Here is a 27,218-nt window from a genome sequence, read left to right as displayed (position 1 = left end):
CCACAGTAGCTACAGGGCCCTCTCTCAGAGCATCCCGTTACTTTACGTGAAAGCTAAGAGGCGGTATGACAGCAGTAGCTCATGGAGGAATAAAGCCGAGCAGGAAATAAGAGTCGCTGGTTTTTGAATATATTTTTTATCATTTGTGTTTTAATTTAATTCGCTGTATTTTTTGTTTTGTTTTTTGTTAAATGTTATTGTTTCGAAAGACATGACTCCCTCACAGAAAGCACGGTATGGATGCGAAGGGGGGCGTAACGCTAAATTAAGATTGTCAGGTGAGTCTTTGGTCGGGCTGAATCGAGTTTACGTGCAGCTAAAATAATTTAAAACTGAGTGTCTCAGCCAAAACTTTGAACTACAAAAGTAGGTGGGAAACATTCGCTTTTAGCTACTAAAAAAATACAAATATTATTTAACTAAAATCTTAAAGACCCTTTTTTTCATAGAAACCATTCTGAAACGAGGTAAGCTTTAGAAAACGTTTTTATGTTAATTGATATTAATGGTCTCTGATATTCATATCCTCATATATTTGGGGCTTAATTAATGAGATTAGTAACACCTGTGTTATAACGTCATGCTAAAATGGCTCTTTTGAAAAAGGCTAGCCCGCAAAGGGCATGGAAAATAGTTAACCTCACAATATATATGGCCTAAGCTCAAAACACACACACACACACACACACACACACACACACACACACACACACACACACACACACACACACAGAAAAAAGGCTGATTCAGTCTTCTTTGACTGGTCACAGCTGGCTCTTTATGGGACATGAATGTTTTTCTGTGTCCACTCTGAAAAGCTTTTTGAGTGTGTGTGTGTTTGCTCACATTTGGGGGAGGGGGGGGGGGGGGGGGCTGCTCATGTTGAAGGTAAAGTCTTGTGTCTTTGTCCGTTGTTCTTTGTGTGGAAACAAAACATAAAACCCACAGCTCTGCTGACTGAATGGATAACATCTCTCTGTCTCACCGCATTGCCAGAAAGTGAAATGTCAAAGATGCTGTGTGGGTCTCTAATGATTCATTAATCATGCAGATTTTGCTGAGCCCTAAATAGGTCACACAAGCTTTTGTTGGTGTGGGCGTGTGTATATCTGTAACGGCTTTTCATGACTTAAGGAAGCCTAAATAATTCAGCCGACGGGGCAAGGTGCTTGAGGAATCTCAAATGGCCTTTGGACTCTGTAGGATGGAAAACACTCAAATCTGATCAGCCGGATTTGCTTTCACACTCACACAGGCTCACAGGATGAGGAGCGGGTGTTGTGTTACTTATGAGTTTCTATTGTATACAAGTCTACAAGAGATCTACCAGCCATGTCAACTTCAGTCAGTGTTATAGCACACATTCATAAATCCAACTTGGTTTCCGTGTTTGTTCCTCTACCCCTCCCTTTGCTTCAGGTCCTTCTGTACCCATGTCGAAACGTCCAGTTGGGGTCCCCCAGCCCTGGCCCATTCACCCTCATCCTGCAGAACATGCTCGCAGGTCCCACTTTCTTCCTCCACCTCCTCCTCTCCTCCCCCTATTCCACACCCGGCATGCAGAGGAGAGCGCTGAGCGGCCTCATCTGGTCACCATTGTCCGCCCATGTAGCCAAAGCACACTACGGAAGGTGAGCTAAATGTTGACTGTTTTTGGTAGCTCTTTAAAATAAGGCACAATCTTACTAGTGCCTCACAGACTATTTATGAGACATGTTATTACAACCATTTTTGGATTAAAACGATATCAAAAAATCCCCTGTGGTGACTTTAATGCTTTCTATTTGATAATAATGCAACACAATGATGGCTTGATTCATGGCAACTCTTCATCAGAAGTGCTCATACAGTCCACTGGAGATGTTTATCTAATGAAGAGAAGACCCAATAAGATAAAGGAAGTGTTAGTAGAAGAAAAGAAGGGACACTCTAAAAGTGATTCTTATTAATAGCTTAGAATCAACCTGATTTATTAACCACTTTAAAGACAATATTGATGATTTATAAATCCCTTCTAAAAGTGATGATTTGATGTTTTCAATTTCTAAGAATATAATTTAGATGGGATGAATTTCCTAACCTAACAGTGATTTTTGTCTCTGGGCTTGCAAGGTAACAGTATTGTTGAACCGCAGGGGTGTGGTGTCCTTTGAGCAACTGCTGTTGGATATCTCAGAGGCACTGGGATTTCCTCGCTGGCACAGAGCTAGAGTCACACGTCTTTACACAACTCATGCACGAGAGGTGAGGCCCAACCATGACCAGATTATCTTGAAAAAGGAGCAGGCAAAAATGTGCAGAAGGCGCCCCTATTAACCTCCTGCACCCCACACATTCAGTATACAGTTCAATGTAGAGATTTGTGGTCATTTACTCCAACCTCAATTCTGAAAAAGCTGGGAAACTGTGTAAAATTTAAATAAAAACAGAATGGAACGACTTGCATATTTTATAAACTGAACATTTATTTACAGTAGAGCATTGAAAATATATAAAATGTTTTAACTCAGAAAATGTACCATTTTTTAAGATCAAAGACATCCAACACAGATTTTTTTTTGCCCTGCCTCTTGCACACAGAGATTTTTCCAGAATTTCTCTCTGAATTTTTTGACGATGTTATGCACTGTAGATGTTTGGATATTCAAAGTTTTTATATTTTTAGGTTAATTTTTACTATTTGATAATGATGTGTTTTTACATTGTTCTGAAATTCTTCTGTAATTTGTTAATATTTTTTGTTATAGATGGTTGAGCCATGTTACTGACCTGATCACAATTAACCTAAAGTTCTAAATTATTCCTCTGGCTGTTTCTTTTTAGTACCACTTAGTTTTCCAACTTTTGAGATGTGTTGCTGCTATCAAATTAAAAAAAGATCTGTTAATAAAATACTGTATAAGGCTCTGAGATTTGCAAATCATCTCATATGAATATTATTTATATTTGGCACATATTTCAGACTTTCAGACTGAGGGGGAAAATGTGCAACTATAAAACCCCATTTGTGCAAGGTGCACAGTTGTTGTTTTTTTCTTTTGTGTTCAAAAATGTTTTGAATGGTCTGATTTGGACACAGAGAAAACATATTTGGACATAAAGCAGTATGGTGTGTATGTAAAAGTGACAAAGACTGGGACTAGGGGTTCCAGGTCTTCAAGACCGTGTTAGGCTTTGCTGTACTCCACAACTGACTGACAAATGAACCAATATAAACTTAGCTAAGCATAAAAGATATTCAATGTTTTCTTTTCACAATAAGTTGCACATTTTTCACAGGTTTAATCTGAGAAGCATCCCTCACAGTTTGCTCTGTACAATGTTGAGCAAAATAATGCACATTGATAGTATATTTCTCAGACAAATAAATCATTGCACAAAATCTATTAACTTTGCTTTTATAATTAGCCAGAGCATTTTAATATAGGTTGCTACAGCCACATAATCACAGTACATGAAATTAAAAGAGGTGGAAAAGATCAAAAAGAAAAACATGATTTTATATTAAATATAAATATTTTAGCAGCCTTATGAAATTGATAGAATTTTTGCTGCAGATCTGATGTCTGTGAGTGTGTTTTTTTCACCACTGTCTCTGTCTATCACAGGTTAAGGGTGTGTGTGATTTTTTCCGAGGGGAGGTCGCCTTCCTGGCTCTTGGTAAGGCTCGTCCTGAGTTGAGCAGTGTGCAGGAAGCTTTGGAGGAATTATTTCCAGAACATTCACATTACCGATCAAGTGCGCAGCGGGCCTGGGAGAAGAGACTAAGGCCACCGCCAGATAAAGCAGCCAAGGCTGACAGTGGGTACAGCGAAGGGACCGACAGCAGTGGGACTAACCAAGAGACATGCCAAGACACAAATACACATGCCAAGCCTTATACTAATACTCACACATCTCAACATACAGACACACATGAGGCAGACAAATATAATTCTGACACACAGAAGTTTCATAAAAAGAATTCATGCAGAAAATCTGTTCACCTTCCCAACCACCTGCAGAGGCTAAATGTGAGGGGAGGAGTCAGAGTGCATCAGCCTTCTCTGATTGATCCTTTTAAACATGAAGAGGTTCCAAGAAATGCAGACATACCATCTCCTGCACTTTGTGAAAACTGCTTAGTGAGAAGACTTAAACATCAGAGTCCACAACCGATCAGTGTGCTATCAGCGAGGGTCCCACTTCCTCCTGTGTCAAAGAGGCAAAAAGAGCAGGAGGCAATAAAGCCGGATATCTATAACAACCCATCATCTCCTCGACCAATCAGCAGAGATGAGGAGAAGAGCCATATTCAAAGTGCAGCTCCAGACATTGGTGAAGCTCTTAAAGAATCACAGAATAAAGAAACCTCTGACCCCCCCACCGATGGCAGAGACGTCACCCTGACAGACATTGAGCAATGCTACAAATTTGGACGTGTGGTTGGAGACGGGAACTTTGCGGTGGTGCGAGAGTGCCGCCGTCGTGACAATGGTCAAACCCTCGCCATCAAAATAGTAGAGCGGACCAAACTGATTGGTCGAGAGCACATGATGCAGAATGAGCTGAGTCTCCTGGGGAGTCTGCGTCACCCTCGCATAGTGCGGCTGTTCGCTCACCACCACACAAACACTCACTCCTATCTGGTGATGGAGCTGGTGAGTGGAGGGGATCTGTTTGAGGCCATCAGTGACCGGGGAAAGTTTTCAGAGGCAGAGGCAGGACTGATGGTGTCAGATGTGAGTGAAGCTCTGAATTATATCCACTGCAAGAGCATCGTCCACAGAGACCTCAAGCCAGAGAACCTCCTGGTGGGTTTCAGGGTAGTGAGAATGATTGTTGGGTTCTCAAGGTCTTGTGTGTAAAAAATGGTAATCAAGCTTCTTTTTTTCATTTTAACATAATACTATTCAGGGTTTTCCCTGGCTTAAAAGGGGTCCTTAAGGAGGGTGACAACAAACATTAACACAATTGGGCCCCTGGCAAAAACACTTTGTTAACTTAGTTAGCAGAAGTCTGCCTTCTCATGTTATTTATGTTTCACAACATACATATTGTGTAACATCAATAATTACACCAATGAGACACCCACACCATAAAACCTAACATAAGTCAATATTAGTGGTTTAAAGCAGTGCATAGATGAGTTGGCAAGTGTGTGACACAATACATGCGTGCTAAAACAAAATTAAAATAACTCAAATGAAAGGATACTTCTGCAACAAAACACATGCATGCACACAGCAAAACATAACATCAAATAAAAGTACAAAGTATATTTTTTATGAAATCAAAACAGGTCGGTCATAGTTTTGTCGCATGCCCATCATGTTAAGTAACATTTGTTAAACTAATACCTTTCTAGATTTGTGGTTAGAATACAAAAATTAAAAAAACAAAACCCCAAAGCAAATAGATACAGTTTAATAATAATGAATAAACAGAGATAAATATAGATTAAAAAAAAAAAACACTGCTAAAAGCAGATGGTAGTTGAGATCCTTTATGTGTCTAGTAATCTTAAGTCTAGCAGATAAGACTGAGCCTAGAACTGAACTTTGTAGTACGCTACACAAACTGAGGTTAGAAGGAGAACCGCCACAAAATGACTTTAGATTATAGCAGCTATTCTTCAAATTTTTCTCCCACCAACACTCGAGTTTGACACACTCTCTGACTTCATAAACCAAAACAGCCACATCAACACAAGTGTGCTGTCAGATCATCATACAAGTATTATATATAATGTCTGTAGAGTAAGAAAGTGCAATTATTTTTTAAACTCCAAGATGCACAAAAATGTCAACGGGATAAATATTTTGATGACCTCAAAGACTCAAAAAATTCAAACCCAACTTTGCCTCCATGGCTCACTCCGTCTGTGTTTTATTTCACCTACTCCCTTTCTCAGATAGAGCAAGTCGCTGCTGGCATCTGCAGGCTGAAGCTGGGAGACTTTGGTCTTGCCATGGTTGTAACTGAGCCAGTCTTCACCATATGTGGCACACCCACATATGTAGCCCCAGAGATCCTCTGTGAGACAGGTGAGGACTTTATGTGACTCCTCTGCCTGAATTTGGGTTGCGTTTTGTTATTCTGAAAAGTTGTACTTGTTTTTTGACTGTCAGGTTATGGTGTAGCAGTGGATGTTTGGGCTCTGGGTGTGATTCTCTATATCCTGGTGTGTGGCTTCCCCCCATTTCGCAGTCGTAATCGTGACCAGGTAGAGCTGTTCCAGCTAATAAAGCAGGCACAGCTTAATTTTCCATCCCCCTACTGGGACCCCATATCAGAGGGTGAGTTAAGTATAAGTGTACAAGTAAAAGTAAAAGTACTCGTGTAAAAGTGTAAAAGCAAATATGTGTATACACACATATTTACAGCGTGTTTTTTCTCTGTGTGCACTCGTGTGCAGAAGCGAGAGGCCTCATCCGAGCTCTCCTTCAGCCGGACCCCACCGTGAGGCTGACAGCAGAGCAGACCCTCCTGCATCCCTGGGTGAAAGCAATGGCTTCAACTTGCAAGCAGAGGGCGCTCACAGACAAAACTCCGAGAGACACAGAAGCCACTGAAGGAAAACCAGAAACAGTCCAGAAACCACCTAAAACAAACACAACAGAATCACTGACAGACAAAACAAGAAAACGCGCCATCAATGAGGAGAACGCACTGAAGGAGCTCGGCAGACAAGATGAGAGACAAACAGCAATGAGCAGTGGAAGAGGACAGGATAAGAACAAACCAGCAGAGCAACATCTAGTGGAGGCAAGCCACTTATCCCCACAGGACGGAGAGCACACACCCTCAGAGGCTTCGACTGGTCAACATAAACCAGAGGCTGCCTCTACAGATAGACGAGAAACACAGTGTCCAAGTCCAAAGCTGCTGAACTCTAAATTCAATCACCTTGATTCCCCCACAGCAGCTGAAACTGAACTTCTACCACAGATTAAGACACAAGCAAAACAGACCAGAATGCAGACACCTACAGGTTCTACACCTCCAACCAACCCATCCTCCACCCCTGCTTCCTCTCTGCATCAACAGAACTTAACTTCTGCACCGCAAAACCATAACAAACCAGACGCACATGCCACCACCATCGCCCACCCTCCAACTCTGTCCTGATGTTACTGTCAATCTCCCATTTGTGTGATGAGATCAGGGTCATTAATTTCATTGTTCCGGACAATACTGTTGATTTCTTGGCAGCTGAATCCTTCAATGGCCTGCAGATGAAGCGATTTTTACTCTCCTGGGGATGAATATGGTCGGATTAATGAGGCTGGATACATCTCATAAATGTATGTAATCCATTTATCCTGCAATCAGAAACTAATCACCGTGTTGTGTAATGACCAAGTAATGACCAAAGCACTGTCTGTGCAATACTGTGAGAGAAGGATGGAAAGGAAAATAGTGAAGCGCAGTTTCTGATTTTTTTACATGCTGGTGCATTAAAAATGCATTTTTTAGTCAATTTTTGGTATTTTTTCTTTTTCTTCTGCAAATTATGGTTAACTTTGAGAGTAAAAGGTCATGTATGCCACTGGTTTTAGTAGTTATTTTTAGCTGTAAGCTGAAGCTGATCCAGCTTCCTTTTATACTTGATATACTTTTATACTAGATGTTCTTTCCTAGAAATCTGTCTTATTTATCTAGCAACATTAGTTTGTTATCTGCTCATGAAATAAAAATATACATACATTTGTATATTATTTGTCCAAATAAATTCTGTTGGCAATACAGTGTGTTGGGTGTAACCAGCTTCTGTAAATTTGAGTTTATGTTACTGATCCTGTGTGATGACAGACAGCCATCTGTGGCAAATGGGTATGTGGTAAGCTCAAGTAAGTAATGAAGATTGCCCAACACCGCTAACAGGGTGAGCACATAGGGCTACTGGGTAAAGTGTGTGTACATAGCTGAGTGGGGCTGCAGGCCATTCCACACAGACCAAATAAGGCAGATCTGTGTGTCCAGTGGGAGTGGTTAGATCTGTCCCTCCTGACTGCAAACAGCTGACCTTCTGACATCCTGCCCACCCCACCCAAAGCAGCCAAAGCACAGGCATAACACCCCCATCCTTTACATATGAAACCCTCCCAGCCCTCGGTGCTCCTCAAACAAATATCTAGGACATGCAAACGCTTATAAATGCTTATGGCTTCGTAGTGGTAGTTATTCGAGCACTACATGTTTAGGGCTGAATAATTTATGTATCCTTAATAAGCAACATCAGATGAACCCGGTTTGATAGATTGCAGCAGGGATATAAACATCGAGTCGGCGTACCAGAGTACCGGAAACGAGGTTATTTTAGTCAAAAGGTTTTGATAAAAGTTATATTTATTTGTTTGTTACACAGCAGTCTTATTAGTAAATATGTTATCACGGTGTTATAATATATACAGTTTAAATCATATAGAGCATGTGTGCTTTGGTGTAGTACCCTAATTTCGTCGCATATCAGGTTTTAGTCACCTTTCAAGCCCTGCCATACGCTGACCCACAGGTGCACACTACGCATGCGCTTTTAAAAACTCTTTAAATACCCCAAGTCATCTGCCACAACAAAACATTCCGCTGTCAGCCCATTCACGGCTGTGCTATAGTAGTTACTGGCGCATAAGAGGCCCTGGCAGAGACAGACAAATATTTACTTTCATATCTGCGTCTCTGCTAGTAATCTAAATCGAGAACCTGTCTGAGTATTAACGAAATTGACCTGGAGTCGTAAAAGGCTGTGTGGGGTGAAGTCGGGGGGAGACGGACAGGAGAAAAAACCCCCCCAAAAAAACAAAGATGGCTGTGTAGCTAGAGAGACAAGTCCCAACGGAACTGTCTCCAGCAGCAGCTTTAATCACCGACACGTCCCGCGAGTCCCGCGGACAGTCAGCCGGTACCGGAGCAGGGACGCAGGGAGCAGCCGAGCCGGGCCCGCTGGTGTTGTAAGCCGCTGTCATTGCGAGTAACGGCGTCGAGAGAGGGCACCAACAGCTGAGAGAGCCCGGGTTGTTTTTGTTCTGCCTGGGCAGAGGGAGAGGACTGCTGTGTTTTTGTCAACGTAGCTAGCCGCATAGTCTGCTAGCCTAACTGTAAGTCACCCCCCTCCCCCAAAAAAGTCGACATTTAATTTATCAGATAGTCGTGATTACATTGTGCACATGCTGTCGTTATTATTCATTAATTGGCGTGTTAAGATACAAGTTTGTGAATGTAGGGTCGCGTTAACAATAAGTTGGCCTGCATTCCTTCCTGACTGCCGAAGCGCTAGCATAGCTCACGTTAGCTTGCTGTCAGCTGACCGTTAGCTTGACAGGTGGTAAGCTAACCCCGAGCTAACCTGCAGGTATTTCGGGCTCAGCCTGGTCGCGGCAGGTACATAACAGGCTTTTCAAGAAAGCCACCGTCATGTCTTCACTGGAAGAGCGAGACGTAGGCGTTGTGGCCGCCCCTGGCTCCTCCTCGGCCGGCCTAGGGGTCGGGGCCGTGGGGGTAGCTGTGGAGGCTGTCGCTGGGGTCGCAGCCATGCAAGAGGAGGTCGCGATACGTCGAGAAGGGCCCGAGCCAAACCCAGACGAGCCACCCAAGAAGAGGGTGAAATTACCCGAGGGAGAGGCAGGGAAGCTGGAGGAGAGACTGTACTCAGTGCTGTGCTGCACCGTGTGCCTAGACTTGCCCAAGGCGTCTGTATACCAGGTAAACATGTTGTCAATCACAAATCTGGCCCCCTCCACCCACCCCACAACCCCAAACAAACATCAGCACACCAGCTCAACCTCATAATAGAAGTTGCCCATGTGTCCCCAGCCCTCAATCCCCACTGTCAACCTGTTGAATGTGTTGGCCAGCTCCATTTATTTTTAGTGATACTGGATCCGACAAAGGCCCCAAGTGTCAACAGCAGATTGAGCCATGAGGCCAAGAGACCAGACACAACCAGGCCAGGTGGTCAGCTGTACTGGCTCAAGTTTATAACATAATACTGTGAATTATCCTCAGAGAGAGAAAGAGAGAAACAGAAAAACTACATCCCCAACCCCTCATAAGACTCCCAAAACCTAAATCGGAATAATCTTTTGTCCTTTCCTTGATCTTTACCCCAGCTTTCTACATAATAACCCCAAACTTCTCTTGTCAATGTCAAAGGAGCACATTTGCTAAGTCAATCATTGTCCAGGTAGTCATCTGCATTTACATGCCTGACTACACAGTGTTAATCTTTAACATTTATCGGTAATATAAACACAACGCTATGTTCTTTCAATACATAATATTCTGCACATGCATCCAGATATATTGTGCTAGGTTTGTTAAGCCCAGTTTCACACAGAAAATGACATCATTTATGTAAAAAGAAGTATAGTTTCTTCTTTGAGTTATAATCTGTCAGATATTTCACAGAAAGAGGCAGACAGCCTGTTCAGCAGATATAGCCAATTCAGTATTACAACTTAACCAAAATTATAAATAACCAAACATTTAAGCAAACGTGTTGAATGGTTTTACACTAAATTATTTGTTGTAATATGAATATAAATTAAACTGACCACTCTTTCATATTTATAAGTTGTTCCAGTTTATTATTTAAATAAACCCATGTAACATATGATCTGTTATTTCATTAATATTTGACACATTTAAGTCAATATTTATTCTCTAGGTTTCTTCCTGTTTAACAACATCACAAGATAATTTATCACTTTCCTCAGACCTTCTGATTGACCCGTCAGCATCTTGTTTTTGTCCTACTAGTGTACCAATGGACACCTGATGTGCGCTGGCTGTTTTATCCACCTTCTGGCTGATTCCCGTCTGAAGGAGGAACAGGCCACATGTCCCAACTGCAGGTAAACCAGCAAATAAAATGCCAGTGTGGATCCCGATTTTGGGGACCGGTAAGTTAAGCTTAAGGGTGACATAAATTAAACGTGACTCGTGAAAGAAACGCAAAGGGGTATGTAACGTCGCATTCGCAGGGAGATGATCAAACAAACATATAATATATATGAGGATCAAAAGAATTTGGATTTATAATATTTAAAAAAAGAAAACATATAGATGTTAATAATCGCTGTATGTGTGACAATGTTCATACAAAGTTTAGTGCCACCTGTGTACCCAGCTATTATGGATCTACAGTCATTATAGTGAGAAGAAGCTGCTGGAGTAGATCCAAATGTTTAGAAAGCATGCTAAACAAAACTATAACCAGCGACATTTGCTGCTTAATATTTTATATTTCATCTTTTGCTTGTTAGCACTGGGCCTCTTATAAGAGAAACATTCTCACGGTTGAATTTTTAATTAGGTTTATTGAAGCATGTTTGTCTGACATCTGAATTTTTGCACAAACACAAAAACACCTTAATTAGTTTTACTCAGCCTTATAGTACGCTTGGCAACAAAAGACATAGTACTCAGTGGCTCTTGGCTTTACTTTGCGTCAGTATATTCTACATACCTCAAATCTTAAATATACCCCTGCCCTGAGGTGTGATTTATGCTTTTTCTCCCTGTTTGTGTAGGTGTGAGATCAGCAAGAACCTGTGCTGCAGGAACCTCGCGGTGGAGAAGGCTGTCAGTGAGCTGCCGACAGACTGTACCTTCTGCCTAAAACAGTTCCCCCGCTCCAGCTTAGAGAGACACCAGAAAGAGGAGTGCCAAGACAGGTACACACACACACACACACACACACACACACACACACACACACACACACACACACACACACAGAATGACAGTTTTTCCAAGTTTTGCAGCACTTGTAGCCAGAGAAAGTGAGAAATGAGTTCCAGCCACTTTTCTTACAAAAGGCCCCAAAAGCATCGAATGAAGTGGGCTCAGGAGAGTAAACATACGGACATGTGACAGTAGCATGATAGTGTGTGTGTGTGTGTGTTGACGCGCTGCAGGATCACACGGGGTTAATGTGGTGAAGCAGCTACTCCAGAGGAGAAAAACCACTAACATGATTACAGACTGCACATTATCTTGTATGTGATACTCATGGCTCCTTATGAAGTCCTATGGGGTTGTTGCTATAGCGATAGGTGACCCTGCTTAGAATACTGGTATCTGTGCGAGTGTTGCTATGACGACTGCCGTTTCGCCAGGTGTTATTTTTTTGTTGTTTTTTTTTCTTTCCCCTGGTCGGGTCACACAGAAAATGACGGCGGTCTCCCGCGAGGAGGCGCTGACGTTGGCTCGTACCCTCGGGGCCGTTTTCTCATTAAGATATGAAGTTTAATACGGCATAATTACAGTGCATGATTACAGGTGTTTTTGTTGGGAATCCTTTTTAAATGTCCGCGTAGGCCAAAACTTTCCAGTCAGAAGGTTGACTTATGTAAGCATGGCTTCAATTAGGCGTGCCTCGTTGCAGAGACTAACTAGTACCTTTCACATTACTAATAGCGCGCGTCAACATGTTCTCGCTGAAAAGCACCGCTATAAAGGATGTAGCTAATATGAATACATGCATTTATTCCTTGTGGTTGGGTCTCATCTTTAGTGCAGCATTAATTTTCTTTAGTTCCCAGCGCACATTAATTAATACCTTTGGTGATTGTAACGTCCAATCACTACACGTGTCACGCATTTATCACAAAGGACCTGTGGAAAGGATGTCATTTATGTACACCCACGCCTTTGCTTCCTTTGCGCTCAGCTGTTTCCCCACCATTATCTTGCCAGGGTGACACAGTGTAAGTACAAGAGGATCGGCTGCCCGTGGCAGGGTCCTTTTCATGAGCTACCAGCACACGAGAGTGAGTGCTCACACCCCACGAAGACTGGAACAGAACTCATGGGAATACTGGGAGAGATGGACCAGAGCCACCGCAGAGACATGCAGCTGTACAACAGCATCTTCAGCCTGCTGTGTTACGAGAAGATTGGGTTTACAGGTAACCCCCCCCCCCAAATAAATAAATAAATAAAAATAAAAAAGAGGATAAAATTGTTTGGTGATATCTGTGCTTGTAATTCAGTTTTTGTCCTCATCACAGCCTTTCTCCTCCTTTCTAATTCATGCTGCATTTGTGTATCCACCCAGAGGTGCAGTTCAGGCCGTACCGCACTGATGACTTCATCACTCGTCTGTACTATGAAACGCCGCGCTTCACTGTCCTCAACCAGACGTGGGTGCTGAAGGCCCGCGTGAACGACTCCGAGCGCAACCCCAACCTCTCCTGCAAGCGCACCCTCTCCTTCCAGCTCATCCTCAAGAGCAAGGTACACTCGCTACCCACTTACTTTATTTTTAGGTTTCTTCACGCTTGCTGGATTTCACTCTTCGCCTGATGTGGTTTGAATGGAGAGGTTTGGAGACACTTAAGGTCCTGGAACTGACTTTACAGACAGATAATCAACTCTGTTACCATGACTCTAACGTGACTCTTGTACCATTTGTGCAAGAGACAAATTTCAAACAGTTTTGGAAAGAAGAGAAGAAGAGGCTAAGGGGATATTTGGTTTATCATGGTAGATTAGAGTATTCTCAAGGTACTTCTGTTTGAACACAGACGTTACCATGTGCGCTTCACATTACTGAAACTCGTCAACCATTTTGGGCTGCATAGAAAATTCAAATGGTTTCTGAAAGATGAGAGCCAAGAAAAGAGCGTTACGGGTTTAGGCAGATTGGTTGTACACACAATGATTGTTATTTAAAACTTCAAGGGAAGTCTACATTTATTTAGTTTTAAAAGACTTTTGGTTAGAAGAGACTAACCAAAAGGTTAGAAATAAGGCAGGTTAACAACCCCAAGACCCCTGTCTAAATGCACAGAGAAGCTGCGGTAACTTCAGTGTCAGTGGTCACTGGGATTGCATGCATACAGTCTCATAAAATAAGGCTTAAAAAATGGCTTCTCCCCACACATGTGCACATTTTCACAGCATTATGGCTGCCTTTACAGTTACAGTGAGACATGCCTGAACAGACCAAGAGTGTTTTTATGTGTCATTTTTTTACATTTTCTCTTTTTTGTGAAAAAAGCAGCAATATCTAAAATTACCACCAGTTATTGCATTATGAGGGCGAGGAATTCAGTTATGGAGAAGAAAATTTGAGGTAATAGAAGAGCCCATGGGCATTTCTGATGATAAATGTGTATGTCAGCGATACTTTGAAGTTGCTTATTCTCGCCAACCGACTGATCAAAGTTCAGAGATTTTCAGATGAGTTTTCACTGTAAAATTTGAGCTCACGAGCTGGAGCCGGCCCCCTGCTCTAACCTGGATGTGTCTCCACAGGTAAACTCGGTCCTGGAGTGCTCCTTCCTGCTATTGAAGGGCCCCTACGACGATGTGTGGATCAAGCCGGTTATCCACCACCACTCCTTCAGCAACGACACCAACGAGACCGACTACGTCCCGCTGCCCATCTCCGACTCGGTGGAGTGCAACAAACTGCTGGCTGCCAAAAACATCAACCTGCGCCTGTTCATCTTCCAAGTCCAAAAATAAAGAGGAGCGAGAGAAGGAGGAGGAAGATGGAGCAGGGGTGGGGTGGGGGTGAGGGGTCAGAGAGAGGATGTGATGATTAAAGAGAGACACCGCAGAACCATTGATACCTCTTAACACAAAAACAAATACATGAACACACACCTTCACACAGGGTACACGCTTCTACACACACACACACACACACACACACACACACACACACACACACACCACTAATTACACATACCTCCTTTTGCTTTTAAAAGATAGTGAGACCCCTTGCCCGAGAAAGCTGTGAGTTGCTATAGAGATGGGTGGGCATTGATATGAGATTGTGATGGCGGGGGTGGAGCCTGCGAAGGCACGGGTGGGAATGTCGGCAGCAGTGGAGGAGCGGGAGGGGGCGGGGGGAAGTTCCCAAATGTTGGTGTGTACCTGTGGTTCGTGAATGACCTTTCAGTTCCTGACACCCACAGCCAAAGGTAGCACACACACCAACCGAAACAGGTGTGGCTGTTGTGTGCGCATGTGTGTGTGCATGGGTGAGAGGGAAACAGAGTTGTGTGGCAGGGACCCCGGAGCACAGCCGCAACTCTGCTCACCTGTTCAGGTGTCCCAAAGACGCGTGATAATGTGAAAACAGAGCGACCGACTCTGCTGAGCTGGAGCACGTGAAGGAGTGTGTGTGTGTTAGTCTGTGTTGTCTTTTCTCCTCCCTCTACACACTGTACGCCTGAGTTTCCCCGCGAAGCTCATCATCCCACCTCCACCACCCCCCCGGTCTGCATTTCATCAAGAGGAGAGACGGCCTGGCTGCGTGCATGTGTTTTAGTTCTTCGACTTATTCCTGCAGCTGGGGGTTATATTTAACCTTCAACACTAATACCATTTTAATTTTCTCTTAACCCCGAGTATTTAAGTACCCCTGAACTTTTTCTTTCTTTAGTTGGGTTTTAGCGTGTGAACGGCCACCTGTGTAGTGCATACATGAGTGAGTGAGTGTAGACAGATCCAAACTGTGAGATTATTTGCAAACGTGTCTCCAGGTGAGCAGTATAAGCTTAGAGGACATTACTAGCAAGGCAGGACCACCACAAGACCTTCAAAGCCCCCCCCCAAAAAGAAAGTCCCCTAGGGGTTCACAGTGTGTCAGTTAATTTTTGGTCAATTATCGTCTTTATTTGTTATTTGCATCTCTAAAAGGAAATGTCATCTAGTAGATGAATTATCACAGGATCAGTGTAGTTCTCATTGTGCATTTCTGGAGGTTTTTTTTGTGTTAACTTGTTGTTTTTGTTATTTTTGTGTGTTTGTGTTATAAATCAGGTGAACCTTTGCTTTTTAACTAGATCACACTGGGTTTAAATAAATTACCACAAACTGACTGACACATAGGAACTTCTAGGAACAGTGTATAAGTGTGTGCTGGGATTCAGCAGGAGCATGAGTGAGTTCCTGTTGTCTCTACACCCGATCCCCCCCCTCGCACCCCAAATCTGTGCAGCAGGGTTAGCCTCAGAGAGTCTCAGGGCGATCAGGACTTCTTCATTCATCTGCTCAGAGATCAGCAGCCGTCTCAAGAGGCTTTTTCTGAAGGTCAGACTTCAGGTGGTGATGGATGGTGTGCGTGTGTGTGCGTGTTTGTGTGTGTGTGTGTGTGTGTAGAGAGGTGGTGTTTTACCTAACAAGGGTGACATATTAGTGTTAGACTTACTTGAAGGAAAGCGAAGCAACGTTACTTAAGTAGATTCTACTGTAAAGCAGATAGATCTCTCTCCTCCTGACCTCTACTTCCTGTATTTCTGTGTTTTAATGCTTTGTCTCTATGCCAGTGGACTCACTCATCTCACTATGGCTGTACATGTGCCTTTTATTAAAGATCATGGAACCTGCTTCTGCGTGTCTGAATGTTGGGGGCAAAAAAATAGGCCCGGCTCGGCGAAGGCGTCAGCCCGTATAAATTATGCATTCAGCACCGCAGAGTTGAAAGCTAAATTTAATTTTAAGGCCCGGTGTGGATGATGGATATGTTTCATTGAATTTGAAAGGGGGGGGGGGGGGGGGGGGGAGATATGAATAACTTTGAGTACAAAATGGCTTGTTCAGCTCCTGAACAATAACACATTGGCAGTTATTGCCTGCATGCAAGTGGCTACATCACAGCGAGATGTTAGCTGTCTGAAGACTTAAAAAGAGAGGAGTGCTGTGTGTCTGTGAAAACTAGTTTGATTTCTGGGCTGTAATTAGTTGGGTTCTGATTTGTTTATTTGACTTGATGCTGCAGGAAAAGCACGGGTGTAAAAATAATAAACGACAGCTGAATCCCATTTAGCTGCTTCACATTCAGGGCACTGCTGCTGTGCCACTGATTTACTGGGACACTTGAATAGAGTGGAGGGGCTCTTGCTGCGATTATTTACAAAGCTGAAATAAGTAGTTGTCCGTTTTATTACTTAATTAACAATCTGTATTTGTTTTTAATAATTTTGCTGTTTTCCCACATTCTGAAATGATAACATTTGTCTTCTGTGATTAAGGTAAAAATGAACACTATTCTCTTTTTTTTATTGCACAGGTTTCTAAGAGTAAGTCAGCTGTTGTAAGGCCTGAATAGACAGAATTTACTGTTGAAGATGTGTAATGAGGGTATTTAAACAGGAGGGGGCGCCTAAGTCTTACATTGGGGATCCTTCATTTGCTTAATAGTGTGAAAAATGGTATAATTTGTGCATTGTAAGCTGCTCTTCTTTTACTGCATGATCATTTTAGTCTCCTAGTAACACCAATGCCTTTTTGATCTAAAAGCCAATATCCTGATTGATCATACCAATCAATATGCTTTATGTAAATCCTTTACTTGCTTGCCATCAGTCTCTTATTTCTAAACTCTGGACTTTTCCACAGCGCACTGATCAAGACTGTTTATGTCTGGGTGTGTGGTACGTTTGGCTGTCCTCCTACACTGAGCTTTATTTCCTGGTGTCTTGTCTCATCTCAGCTCCATCTAATGCCATTAGCATGATCATCATCATCATCATCATCATCATCGAGTTCAGAGGAAACAGAGTCAGGATGATATAGAAATGTGACCTCATCAGTCCAGCCACAGCACTTTATTCTCTTCACACAGTGCATTTGCTTAAAACACAATATATATAATTTAATATCAATATAAAACTCCATTTGTGTATATAAATTATGCATTCAATACAGCAGCTCTTATATATACTTTTAAGCTTTGGTACAGTGGAACATTTATCTCTGTGAGTGCATGTGTGCATACAGCATATCCAGGGGGCATTAGCAGGAAAGGGGGGCAGGAGGTTGTGTGAAAAAAGATGTTTATGTGTTAACCATGTGTGCGTGCGAGCGAGTTCACGCATTGACTAATGTATCAGTGCTCGATCAGTACTGTGCACTCCAGGCAGGCGTGCTGAGGTTAGCGCAGGTAGAAGGTTGGCAGCCGCTGAGGTGGGAGGGCTGGGGCACCACGCAGCAGTAACCAGTCTCCCCACCTACCCCGGTCACAGCTTTACTTTGGGGAAACGACACCGGAACGCTTCCCTGCAGAGAGACAGGGAGAGAAAGAAGCAAAGTTGGTGCTGGGAACAGCTACAAGAAGCATTTAGTGAGAGGGTTTCTTCTCTGGGCTCAAGCAGCTTCAGACTGATGCCCAATGAGACCTTTCTGGTGTTTACCTGAACCATGCTACACTGATGGGAGGCAACCGGTGAGTAGGTGCCCAGAACAGCCTGGGGCTGGGTGTGAGAAGACTGCTGCACCCTCACAGCAGGGGCATAACCTCCTAGAGACACACACACACATATATAAAAAAGAACATTATTAATTATATGATACTGGGATTAATGAAAGAAATTAACCATATAAGACCATTATAAATATTTAAGAACACGTCAGAGGAGATGCAAGATCTGGTTTGAGGCTTCAATACTGCTTTAAGAAACCATAAAAATACACATAGAACATAATTAGTCTTGAATGTGTAGATCAGTGGTTCTCAGAATGTGGTCATTATAAAGAAATTAAGCTGATTGAATATGACTTTCATGGAAAACAAGAGTTTTATTATAGTGAGTGGAGCTATATCCTCTATTTGACACTCATTCATTATTTTGTTTTCTCTTTTTGAGAAGAGCAAATTAAAAATAATATATAATTTGTTCCTCAGTTTTATCTGTGGTAAATTTGGTGGGATGCAGGTTATTTCACTTGGTGCTGCTTGGGAAATTACACTTGCATGTTCTCCATCCTTCACTCAGTCTGGCTGATGGAGTCATTTAAATTTCCTGCCAACTTTATACAATAATTTATTTCGTAAATTGCCGCAGATGACGGGACTGAATTGTGTCTTCTCGCTCTTTGTCACTGTGATGAATAGAAGCAGCAGGAAAAGAGACCGGTTCACTGTGAGACCCTCAGACTACATCTCTGACAGTGTAACGGCCCCCTCCTCTACTGCCACAGCTTGTTTTCTCTCTCTCTCTCACTCACACGCACACAGGAAGAATGTACCTGTTGGCTGAACAGCTTGGCTGTGGACTTGCTGAGTGGGTGAGGCAGGCCTGCATCCGTGCTGAGCTGAGGTAGGGTAATAATACACAGGCACCTATAGGACATTTATAAGAGTAGCTTTATTCAGTGTATGATTGTCTGCAATTATTCCTTTAAAATGTCCGTATTTAACTAAGAAGAGACCTGAGATATAAAGCGCTGGTGTATCCTTACCTGAGGTGAGGGCTGGCAGTAGTTGGCAGGGTTGGGAGGAGGGGGAGGAGGATGAAGGGGAGGTGCTGCATAGATGTAACCCTGACTGGAAGGGTAGAGGGGTGGGGCTTCACCCACTGACTGACAGCTCACATGAGCAAACTGTGAGGAGAGCTCTTCAATCTGTAGGTCAAAAGAAAGGAGGTCAATGCGCACAATACTTCAAACGCACAGCAGTGGAGGTGCCGCGCTGCGATACATACTGTAGAGTATGGCTGTGGGGGGGTGACAGGTAACATCTGCGGAGCTGTGTAAGAGACAGAGTACTGAAGCACCTGAGAGAGACACACATATGGAGACAGAGATAAAGGCACAAACAGTGGCATGTGCTTGAGTGTCAGCTAGACCGTATCTTGCATGTAAAGCACATCTTGCTGTGCGTGTGTGCATGTTTGTGTGTGTATGTGTGATACCTGCTGCTGCGGCTGCTGAGGGGGGGAGCCCTGCAGCTGAGTTTGGCTCCTGATTGGCTGTTGATTCTCTGGAGGGTTGTACACAACCGGGGTTCCATCAGGGTTGAGGAAAGGCTGCCCTGAGAGGTCAAAGGTTGGGTATGAAAATGTGCTTGTCTTCTTTAAAATAATATCTGTGTGTGTGTGTGTGTGTGTGTGTGTGTGCGTGTGTGTGTGTGAGCCTCCGTTCGTGTCAATTACCAGTATGTGGGTTCACTAAAATGCTTCCCGGCGGGATCCCATTCTCAATAATGTAGCTGGGTGCCTGCTCCTCCATGATGGGAGGAGACGAGTGAGGACAAGTGGATGGCAGTCTGTACAGAGAGATGGAGCCTGGGAGCGTTCGAAAGAAGAGAGGAGGGAGTTTTATTATAACACCACTTAACAGATACCACATTTCCACACCCCACCTGTCTGTGCTACAGACATAGCGCGCGGCCCCTCGGCGCAGTCTCAGTGACGTTTTGTTCTTCCTGAAGATGTGAAGAAGGCTGGAGGTGTTGTGTGAAAATTTACAGCTATGGTGTGCGAGCGCTCATGGAGTTAAAAATGTTCACACCACAACTTCCACCGCTTTTCGCTAATTAGATGCAACCACTAATTTATAAACAGTGATTTTTCCCAAGTGCGGCAATGGCGCCGATGTCTGCGCATGCAAACGCGAGCGCTCAGGTGCGGATGAACCGACACGTCTCACCCTTTGATGAGTGAATTTACACCTTGAACGTGTGACACAGGAAGTGTCACAAAGTCATTAAATGTTACGCTGAGACGAAGTACAAAAAAAAAAAAAAAAAAGACGCACCTGCACCTCGTGCGTCCCAGACGTTGTTAGCAGGTTGGCGGGTCTTCTGGGCGGCACTTGTCCATTGGTAGGAGGAATCTGACTCTGTGCTGCTCCAAGGTCGGGGGTCGTTGCTATAGCGACAGTCAGTCTCTGTGCTGCTCTGCCTGCTGCTGCCTGTCCAGCTGGAGCCTGAGCTGTCACGGCTCCCCCTGTGAGGCACATCCAGAATTATCCTACCGTCTTATTACCCCATGAGAGGTGCACCATTAAAAAGCCACTGAAATGATCTCTAAAACCTTTCGTTTGTGCCAAGATTCCTAAACCCTGATTCCCACAAACTCATGAAAATAAAATCTGGGTCTTATTCCTGTTTCTGCTGAAAAGCTGTGTGCCAGCCAGGCTGACCAAATTAAGATGATAAATGACTGTGCATCTGTGCCGACGAAGCTCTACCTGAAGAGTTTCCTCCGGGCCTCAGCATCTGGATAGTACTCGTCCACATGCCTGCACACACACACACACACACATACACACAGACATATATAAATGTTCTCATCTAAATATAAAAGCTGAAAGGCTGAAATGGAAAAATTGCACTGCAGGCAAGGTTACCTGGTTTCTGCATGGGCGCTCTCTGGGGTGCAGAACGGCTGTAAAAGTATGGCAGAGAAATTAGTGAAAATCCTTTCTGTGCCCGTGCCGCTGTGTCGGTTTTGTCCTCCTTGCTCTCTTTCTCTCACCTCTTTGTTGAAAATGCGCTCCCGTGCTCTTTGGTACTCCTCCTCTCTCTCCTCCACCGACTTGCTTTGCCTCTCTTGGAAAGGGTGGAGACGTCTCTGCTGTGAGGAAGCAAAGAGAGGCCAGGTGAAATCATCAATGGGATCAAAGTCACTTAGGATGGAAATTTCCCAAATGAGCTGCAATATAGGAGGTCAGACAGACCTGGTCATCTGAGCTGTTGTCTCTCTTTAGGATTATTTTCCACTGCTGGATCTCCTCTGTCTTGTCCTTATGCACCTTGTCCACAAAACGCTCCTCGGGTCTTTGACAAAAGAAGTTAGGACTGCTGTTAAGTTTGCACTGAAAAGTAGCGCACTACGGGAGAAATGCACATTGTACTTGCTTACATGCGTGTGCTGCTGGTCCGGTTGATGATGACAGATTTGCCTGTCTGGTCTACATTGTGCTCCATGCCAAAGTAGGCCGCCACCCGATGGACCAGCATGCGGTGGTAGGATGACATGTGAGGGAATTTTTTAAAGGGACTGAGAGAGGGGAAAAACAAAAGGAGAGATACGGGAATAACAGAGGAAGAGGGAAAGCGAGTGGGAAGGTGAAAGTGAAAGAGAAAAGAATAGACTTTAACACTCCAGCGCTATCATAACATATTCACCTAATCTTTAAAACGTGAGTTGTTTTTTTAAAAAGCTCAGTGAAGGTGTCCTTTCACAGACACACACACACCTATTGCTGGTGATGAAGTCAATCATGTCCTGCTCCAGTTTAAGCAGCATCATGCGGTCCCTGGGGTTGCTGTTGAGGGTGTCGACGATAAACTGGTGCAGGTCTATGCCGGTGGAGTCGGTGTACTCCACACTGGACTCTGAGAGCGACACGGGCACAGGCAGGATGTGTTATAAGACAACAAACACAATCCGAAATTACACCGCAATATTAAACACCCCAGGAGAGCCACATGTAAATAGCGGCACAGAGTCCAATTTTATTACATTTTATTTGCTTCCTTCTTTTCTTTCTTTTATGAGATATTTCAGAAAACACACACATACCTTTGGACAGTGAAGGTTTCTTTGGATCTGTGCTGCTCTTCTCCTGCTCTTCCTCTTTACAGGAAGTTCTCCTGTTGTCATGGCAGCTCGATGAGATGTTTGCGTCTGGAGGTGCCTGAAAAAGAAAGAAAGAATAAGTTGAGTGTGGTGGTGATGGTGATGAGGAGAAGGTGGATGATTATGTGTGTACGTGTGTTACCTCGGTTTCTTCAAATGGTGGGCAGTCCTCACAGACAGCTTCAGCACGCACTAACTTTGGTCTAGCCTGAAACACACACAGACACACACACACAAGCAATATTATGAATTCATAGAGTCCAATGCAATCAATATTTTAGAAAGAATGAATAATGTGAGGCAGAATTATTTTAGCTTACCTTGACTTTTTTCTTTGGTTGAACCTGGCTGCACTGTTTCTGCAAGTAAGGATACAATTTATTATAACAGCGTGAACGGGCATCGGTGGAGGGAACGCATAATTTTCAGTGGATCCACGCTTAGTGTTGCTTACCTGCTGCTCGAGCTTCTTAAAGTCACTCTGACACTCCACGCCCTCCTTCTGATTGCACGGGGGCAAGCATGACGTAGGGGAGGGGCAGCTGACGACGTCACATGACGTGACAACGGAGGGCTTTAGGAGGACATCTGTACTTGCTACAACTGCTTCAGTCATCCTTCTAAAACAGAAAAAAAAACAACTTCCACTCTGAGCCTGTTTACCAAGTGGGTGTCTGCATTTGTATATTTTACTGCTATTTAAAGATATTTTGCCTGCATTTGCATGAGTCTCTGTTTCTGTGTGTGTGGGGGCACATTTTTTCTACCTATGTGGAGTTGTTTACTGTTGAGCCTCACAGGTGAATGATGAGGTCATATATCCCATGTTCCCACAGGGCAGCCAGAAACACAATTATCGTCTCCGCCTCTGCTCGCCTCCTCTACTGTTTTCTTCTCTCTCTCTGCCGGCACTTTACTGGAGAGGGGGAAATAGCCTGAAGAGTTCAAATAACACAGGAGGGGAGGAGAAAAAAACTGTTAGTGGTCATTTAACAGCAGAAACTGCACTACACATTTGACGAACACACTCGGAGCATAAAGCTGCTGGAAATGACATCAAGACGATCAAGTAGCTGAGCTTGTGTGTCTCTGCTTCCAAAATGTTCTCCTGGCGTCACAGTTAATCACTGCCTAACACCAGCGAGCGTTTTACAGTAAACACGCTCGTGTATCGGTGACGGTAAGGCGCAGCCCAGTGCTCGGATGCTGCATTTGCTGTGTGTATTTACGTGTGTGCGCGTGTCTGCGTTCGAGCATGTCTGCGAGCTTTTCTTAGAAGCAGCAGCTGTGGAGAGTATCACCCGATCCGGCCCGCTCTGATATTCCTAGAATACCAAGCTGAGTCTCTGATCCCAGTGGTGAGAACATAGCTGAGACCAAAGAGATAGACAGACGGGCACGAGGCAGTGGCATTCCTCCATCATTTCCCAACAGGGCCGAATTCTGCTGTAAGACACAGCTCAAGGGGACACTTACTCCTGTAACACCCGGGACAGAATAACGAGCTCAGAGGATGCAGAGTCCCACAGCATGCTTATTTAACACCCGACTGGAGATGATGGCAGCCTTTTTTGTTCAAAAAAAAAAAAGAAGAGAAGAGAAAAATCATCTGTCAGTCCATGTGCAACCAAAGTGGTGTTTATGCTCCAGTGAAATGAAACACTGTACATGACAGCAAAAGAAAGGGAATTATTCTCAGTATGGCACACAGGAGACTAAACGTGTGTGTTGGTCTAACATTTTACGTACTACTTAAAGAAGGTGAATCATAATGTACTGATGTGTAGTATTGATTATAGTTCCAAACATACTGATATGACCATCTGCTGATATTAGTTTTGATGTCTTAACACAAAGCTGGAAAAAAGCCGCTTCTCTGTCTTGGCGTTGTGATCCTAAGAAAGAAGAAGCACTTCAGAGACACACACACACTCTCAAACGGACATCATTTCAGAGACTCCCCAGCGTGATGTTGGCCAGTTGCTGCTGAACTGTCCTTCAACCAAAACAGACCAGTTTCATGAGCGCTGCCTGAGGCCGACCCTGACCTTGCACCTCGGAGAGGGGAGGGGCGGCGAGCAGTAAACGACATACAATCAAAGACAAACTGAGTATTAAATGAGAGGGAGCAAGCTGCTGTTGAGCTGCGTTATACCTCAACCGTTGAGAGGAGAAATGGAAAGACGGAGCGGGACTGGGGAAGGATATGCACAAGGAAAACAAGACGAATGGAAGGTGCGGGAAGCAGGGGATGAAGAGAGATGAGGAAGCAGTCTGTGGAGACTTTAAAGGTGAAGAGGGGTGACGGGAGGCGATGGAGAGAGAGCGAGAAGAGTGAAGAATTAACGAGGGAGAGGCTCGCCGTGCAGTCTGTCTCCGGGCTTTTCAGCCGACGGCCGTGAAGAGAGGATTTGAGTGGAGCTACCAGGTTTTTTGCGCTGAGCACTGCAGAAAGTGGCCGGCCGCCCGGGGAGAAGGTGTGACACGATCATTAGCGTGTGACGGATGGCAGCGGGAGGCAGGGAGCGCCAGTACCCGCTACATCATCATCCATCTGCTGCTCTCCCCGAAGCCTCCAACCTCGGAGCCACTTACTCACCAGGACACCTTTCTTCTCCAGCCAAAAGCTGCCTGGCTTATACACACTGAGACACAGGCGGACCAGGGGGAAAATGTCCAGAAACTACTTTAGATGGCCACTGTCAGCTAAAGCGGGTTATATTAAGTCCTCAAGCCTGCCGCAGCCATGTTTGTAATTAAGGCCAATGAAGAGAAAGAGAGAAAGAGAGAAAAGAAATCTGCCTTTGAATAGCAGGGCTATAATTACCATGCATCGTTTAACACAGAGATCCACATCATTGCTTGTGTGCTCTTTACACTTGTAGACATTTATCTTTACATTTTACCACCTCCGAGGAATTCATTCGCATCTCTCCATCTCAAGAAAACCTACAAAATATAAAATAAAAAATAAAAATCCTCGCTGCCTCTGGCCACAGGAGCTGCTGCTGCTGCTGCTTGTGTTTTGTCTCTAAAGGCTGCAGCTGAATCTAAAACAAGATTTCATATGTTTTCTCCCTCAGCCCGGGAGCTCATTAGGAAATGGCTCAGTGACAGACTGAAAATGAGAGAGCAAGTCTCTCTGGTGTTAAAACAATAACTGAGAAATTTCGAGGCAAACTCGCCGCTTTGTTCATCCATAATGTGTACAGCCTCTGCCCCCACAAGCTCCTAATTGGGCTGTTTTTGTTCCCCCTCTTGCATAATATAAAGGTGCCTCTTTTTTTTTGTTTAGACATACAGTATATATTCATTCCAGCTTGCTTGCAGGTTTTTACTTCATCTCCTTGCTGCTGCACCCTCCACTTTAAGACAGTGAGAGATGCATAGGAAACTAGAGTACACATGTGAGATTTAGGTTACAGCACCTGGGCGGCCACAGCAGTCTTATCACTTAAGTATCTTGCGGGTACGACAGCTGCACTGGTCTGCAGCTGAAGTCGAAGGAAAGGCGAGGAAAACACCTACTGTGCATACATGCAGATACAAACACACATACATGCAGCTCATCAGGGAGGAAAGGGCTGGCGATAGAGGGTTAAAACAAACACACACATACATTAAAAAAAAGTAGGCTGCAAGAAACAGGTGGCATCTTCATGCACAACTTCGAAGCATCCTGTTGACCCATATAGCGGGACGGGCCGGTGTTTGATAGGGCATGTGCGGTCTACTTTCGGGTTGCGGCTCGCTCTCTCTCTCTCTCGGTCCTGGAAGCTAGAAAGCCGGTGGGAGCGTGTGTCGCATTAAGCTGACACACCGGGGCTATTTTTACACCAGGGGCAGGGAGTGGACCTCCTGCTCCGGGACTTCACCGTGCTGTCAGCGTGAATCGGAAGGATGGCGGATGTAAAGCAGGAGGAATAATGTGGATGTTATAGAGGAGGGGCAACTTAAACTAACATTTGTACACTTAAAAACACACACGAGGAAATAAGAAATATTAATAAAGTGGCGGATATTCCTTTGTTAGAGCATAACGGACCTCTTTACTAAAGTAATAATACGCATATTGAGTTGACAATAAGAGGCTTTTATCGGCGGTTATCAATCCGCGGTGTCGCTAACATTTCCCCCTGTCGCTACAGGGGGAAATGCGGCTGATAGGTGCGCCCCGGGGCGCAGTTAGCTTGTCAGATTACCGGTGTTAGCCGCTGTCAAAAAGGAGAGCCAAATTACAAAACAATGTTCAACCCAAGTAGATGAGTCGGTGTGATTTTTTTTTTTTAAGTAAGTGATACAAAGAGGAAACGGAGGTGACATAACAGCATCAAAAGAGAGAGGGGAGCGTCACTGTCTGCCGGCGGAGTGACCGTTAATCGAGCTAACCGCGGAGAAGTACAATTGTTGCCGCGGTGACGGCGTCAGTTAGCTTACCGTGAGCAGGCTGATGTCTTCACTCCCTCCGCGGTGCTTCTGCCGGAGCAGCTTACAAACCGACGGTCCGCCGTACACCCTGCCTCTGCTGATTGTGAGCTCCGTTGCTCCTCCTCCGCCTTTTGCCTATCTCTGTCGGAGCAGAGGAGCAGGGAGGGATGAAGGGAGGGAGAGAGAGAGAGAGAGAGGAGGGCCGACAGCTCTGAACCCTGAGCCACGCGCCCACACACACGCGCAAGGAATGCACGAGAGCCGGCCCTCCAGCAGCCCACTCATCTCCATCTCGGTCCCTGCGTCTCCCTCGCTGCAGGAGCGGCTGTTTCTCTTTTCAACTCGGCTCAGCCTCCTTTACAACTACCGCAATAATCACTAACTACACTTGAATTCTCTTCTATCGGAGCTAAAAATATGCCTCATGTACCCTGTTACCTCATGTACCCTGTTACCTCATGTAGCCTACTTTGGTTGAGTATT

General features: G+C 44.3%; 3 protein-coding genes across 9 annotated transcripts; 2 read left to right on the top strand and 1 right to left on the bottom strand.

Annotated features, from left to right (window-relative positions):
- The first annotated feature begins 29 nt into the window (after positions 1-29).
- Positions 30-7,721, top strand: dclk3 (doublecortin-like kinase 3). Of its 2 annotated transcripts, XM_076879513.1 has the most exons (7): positions 30-278; positions 1,420-1,631; positions 2,113-2,244; positions 3,609-4,793; positions 5,894-6,026; positions 6,111-6,278; positions 6,398-7,721. In XM_076879513.1, exons 1-7 carry the CDS (start codon positions 212-214, stop codon positions 7,108-7,110), a joined length of 2,610 nt encoding a protein of 869 aa, XP_076735628.1. In that variant the 5' UTR covers positions 30-211; the 3' UTR covers positions 7,111-7,721. The 2 variants fall into 2 exon arrangements, with proteins under 2 accessions (XP_076735628.1, XP_076735629.1); XM_076879514.1 differs by lacking the exon at positions 30-278 and having other exon boundaries at positions 1,553-1,631; positions 2,136-2,244.
- Positions 7,722-8,540: 819 nt separating this feature from the next.
- zftraf1 (zinc finger TRAF-type containing 1) lies at positions 8,541-16,328 on the top strand. 3 transcript variants are annotated; one of them, XM_004548024.3, is made up of 7 exons: positions 8,541-9,080; positions 9,350-9,684; positions 10,741-10,835; positions 11,514-11,657; positions 12,682-12,893; positions 13,043-13,221; positions 14,245-16,328. In XM_004548024.3, exons 2-7 carry the CDS (start codon positions 9,397-9,399, stop codon positions 14,455-14,457), a joined length of 1,131 nt encoding a protein of 376 aa, XP_004548081.2. In that variant the 5' UTR covers positions 8,541-9,080; positions 9,350-9,396; the 3' UTR covers positions 14,458-16,328. The 3 variants fall into 3 exon arrangements, with proteins under 3 accessions (XP_004548081.2, XP_004548080.2, XP_076735826.1); XM_004548023.3 differs by having other exon boundaries at positions 9,335-9,684; XM_076879711.1 differs by having other exon boundaries at positions 8,541-9,684.
- A 1,181-nt stretch (positions 16,329-17,509) lies between these two features.
- arpp21 (cAMP-regulated phosphoprotein, 21) lies at positions 17,510-27,016 on the bottom strand. Of its 4 annotated transcripts, none has more exons than XM_012918277.4 (20): positions 26,745-27,016; positions 23,075-23,242; positions 22,762-22,927; positions 22,628-22,666; positions 22,450-22,515; positions 22,251-22,365; positions 21,925-22,063; positions 21,588-21,725; positions 21,403-21,502; positions 21,201-21,296; positions 21,073-21,110; positions 20,914-20,964; positions 20,479-20,669; positions 19,875-20,006; positions 19,635-19,753; positions 19,425-19,496; positions 19,183-19,344; positions 18,970-19,063; positions 18,135-18,241; positions 17,510-18,000 (listed from the first exon to the last, which is right to left on the bottom strand). In XM_012918277.4, the coding sequence occupies exons 3-20, from the start codon at positions 22,921-22,923 to the stop codon at positions 17,842-17,844; spliced, it is 1,980 nt and encodes a 659-aa protein (XP_012773731.1). In that variant the 5' UTR covers positions 22,924-22,927; positions 23,075-23,242; positions 26,745-27,016; the 3' UTR covers positions 17,510-17,841. The 4 variants fall into 4 exon arrangements, with proteins under 4 accessions (XP_012773731.1, XP_012773730.1, XP_012773729.1 ...); XM_012918276.4 differs by having other exon boundaries at positions 21,201-21,299; positions 23,106-23,242; positions 26,745-27,015; XM_012918275.4 differs by having other exon boundaries at positions 21,201-21,299; positions 26,745-27,013.
- Between the last annotated feature and the right edge of the window lie 202 nt (positions 27,017-27,218).

Source organism: Maylandia zebra, linkage group LG22, assembly GCF_041146795.1.
Source record: "Maylandia zebra isolate NMK-2024a linkage group LG22, Mzebra_GT3a, whole genome shotgun sequence".
Lineage (NCBI taxonomy): Eukaryota > Metazoa > Chordata > Actinopteri > Cichliformes > Cichlidae > Maylandia > Maylandia zebra.
The sequence above is the reverse complement of the archived record's forward strand: the minus strand, read 5'-3'. Positions and strand labels throughout refer to the sequence as shown.

Excerpts from the sequence above, each read along its gene's own strand:
- zftraf1 (XM_004548024.3), top strand. The coding sequence starts at position 9,397 with ATGTCTTCACTGGAAGAGCGAGACGTAGGCGTTGTGGCCGCCCCTGGC. Across the intron at positions 12,894-13,042 it reads CGAGAAGATTGGGTTTACAG|AGGTGCAGTTCAGGCCGTAC; the intron begins GTAACCCCCCCC and ends GTATCCACCCAG. Across the intron at positions 13,222-14,244 it reads AGCTCATCCTCAAGAGCAAG|GTAAACTCGGTCCTGGAGTG; the intron begins GTACACTCGCTA and ends GTGTCTCCACAG.
- dclk3 (XM_076879513.1), top strand. The coding sequence starts at position 212 with ATGACTCCCTCACAGAAAGCACGGTATGGATGCGAAGGGGGGCGTAAC. Across the intron at positions 2,245-3,608 it reads ACACAACTCATGCACGAGAG|GTTAAGGGTGTGTGTGATTT; the intron begins GTGAGGCCCAAC and ends TGTCTATCACAG. Across the intron at positions 4,794-5,893 it reads TCAAGCCAGAGAACCTCCTG|ATAGAGCAAGTCGCTGCTGG; the intron begins GTGGGTTTCAGG and ends TCCCTTTCTCAG.
- arpp21 (XM_012918276.4), bottom strand. The coding sequence starts at position 22,923 with ATGACTGAAGCAGTTGTAGCAAGTACAGATGTCCTCCTAAAGCCCTCC. Across the intron at positions 22,667-22,761 it reads TTAAGAAGCTCGAGCAGCAG|AAACAGTGCAGCCAGGTTCA; the intron begins GTAAGCAACACT and ends CCTTACTTGCAG. Across the intron at positions 19,754-19,874 it reads TTTAGTGAACCCACATACTG|GGCAGCCTTTCCTCAACCCT; the intron begins GTAATTGACACG and ends TTGACCTCTCAG.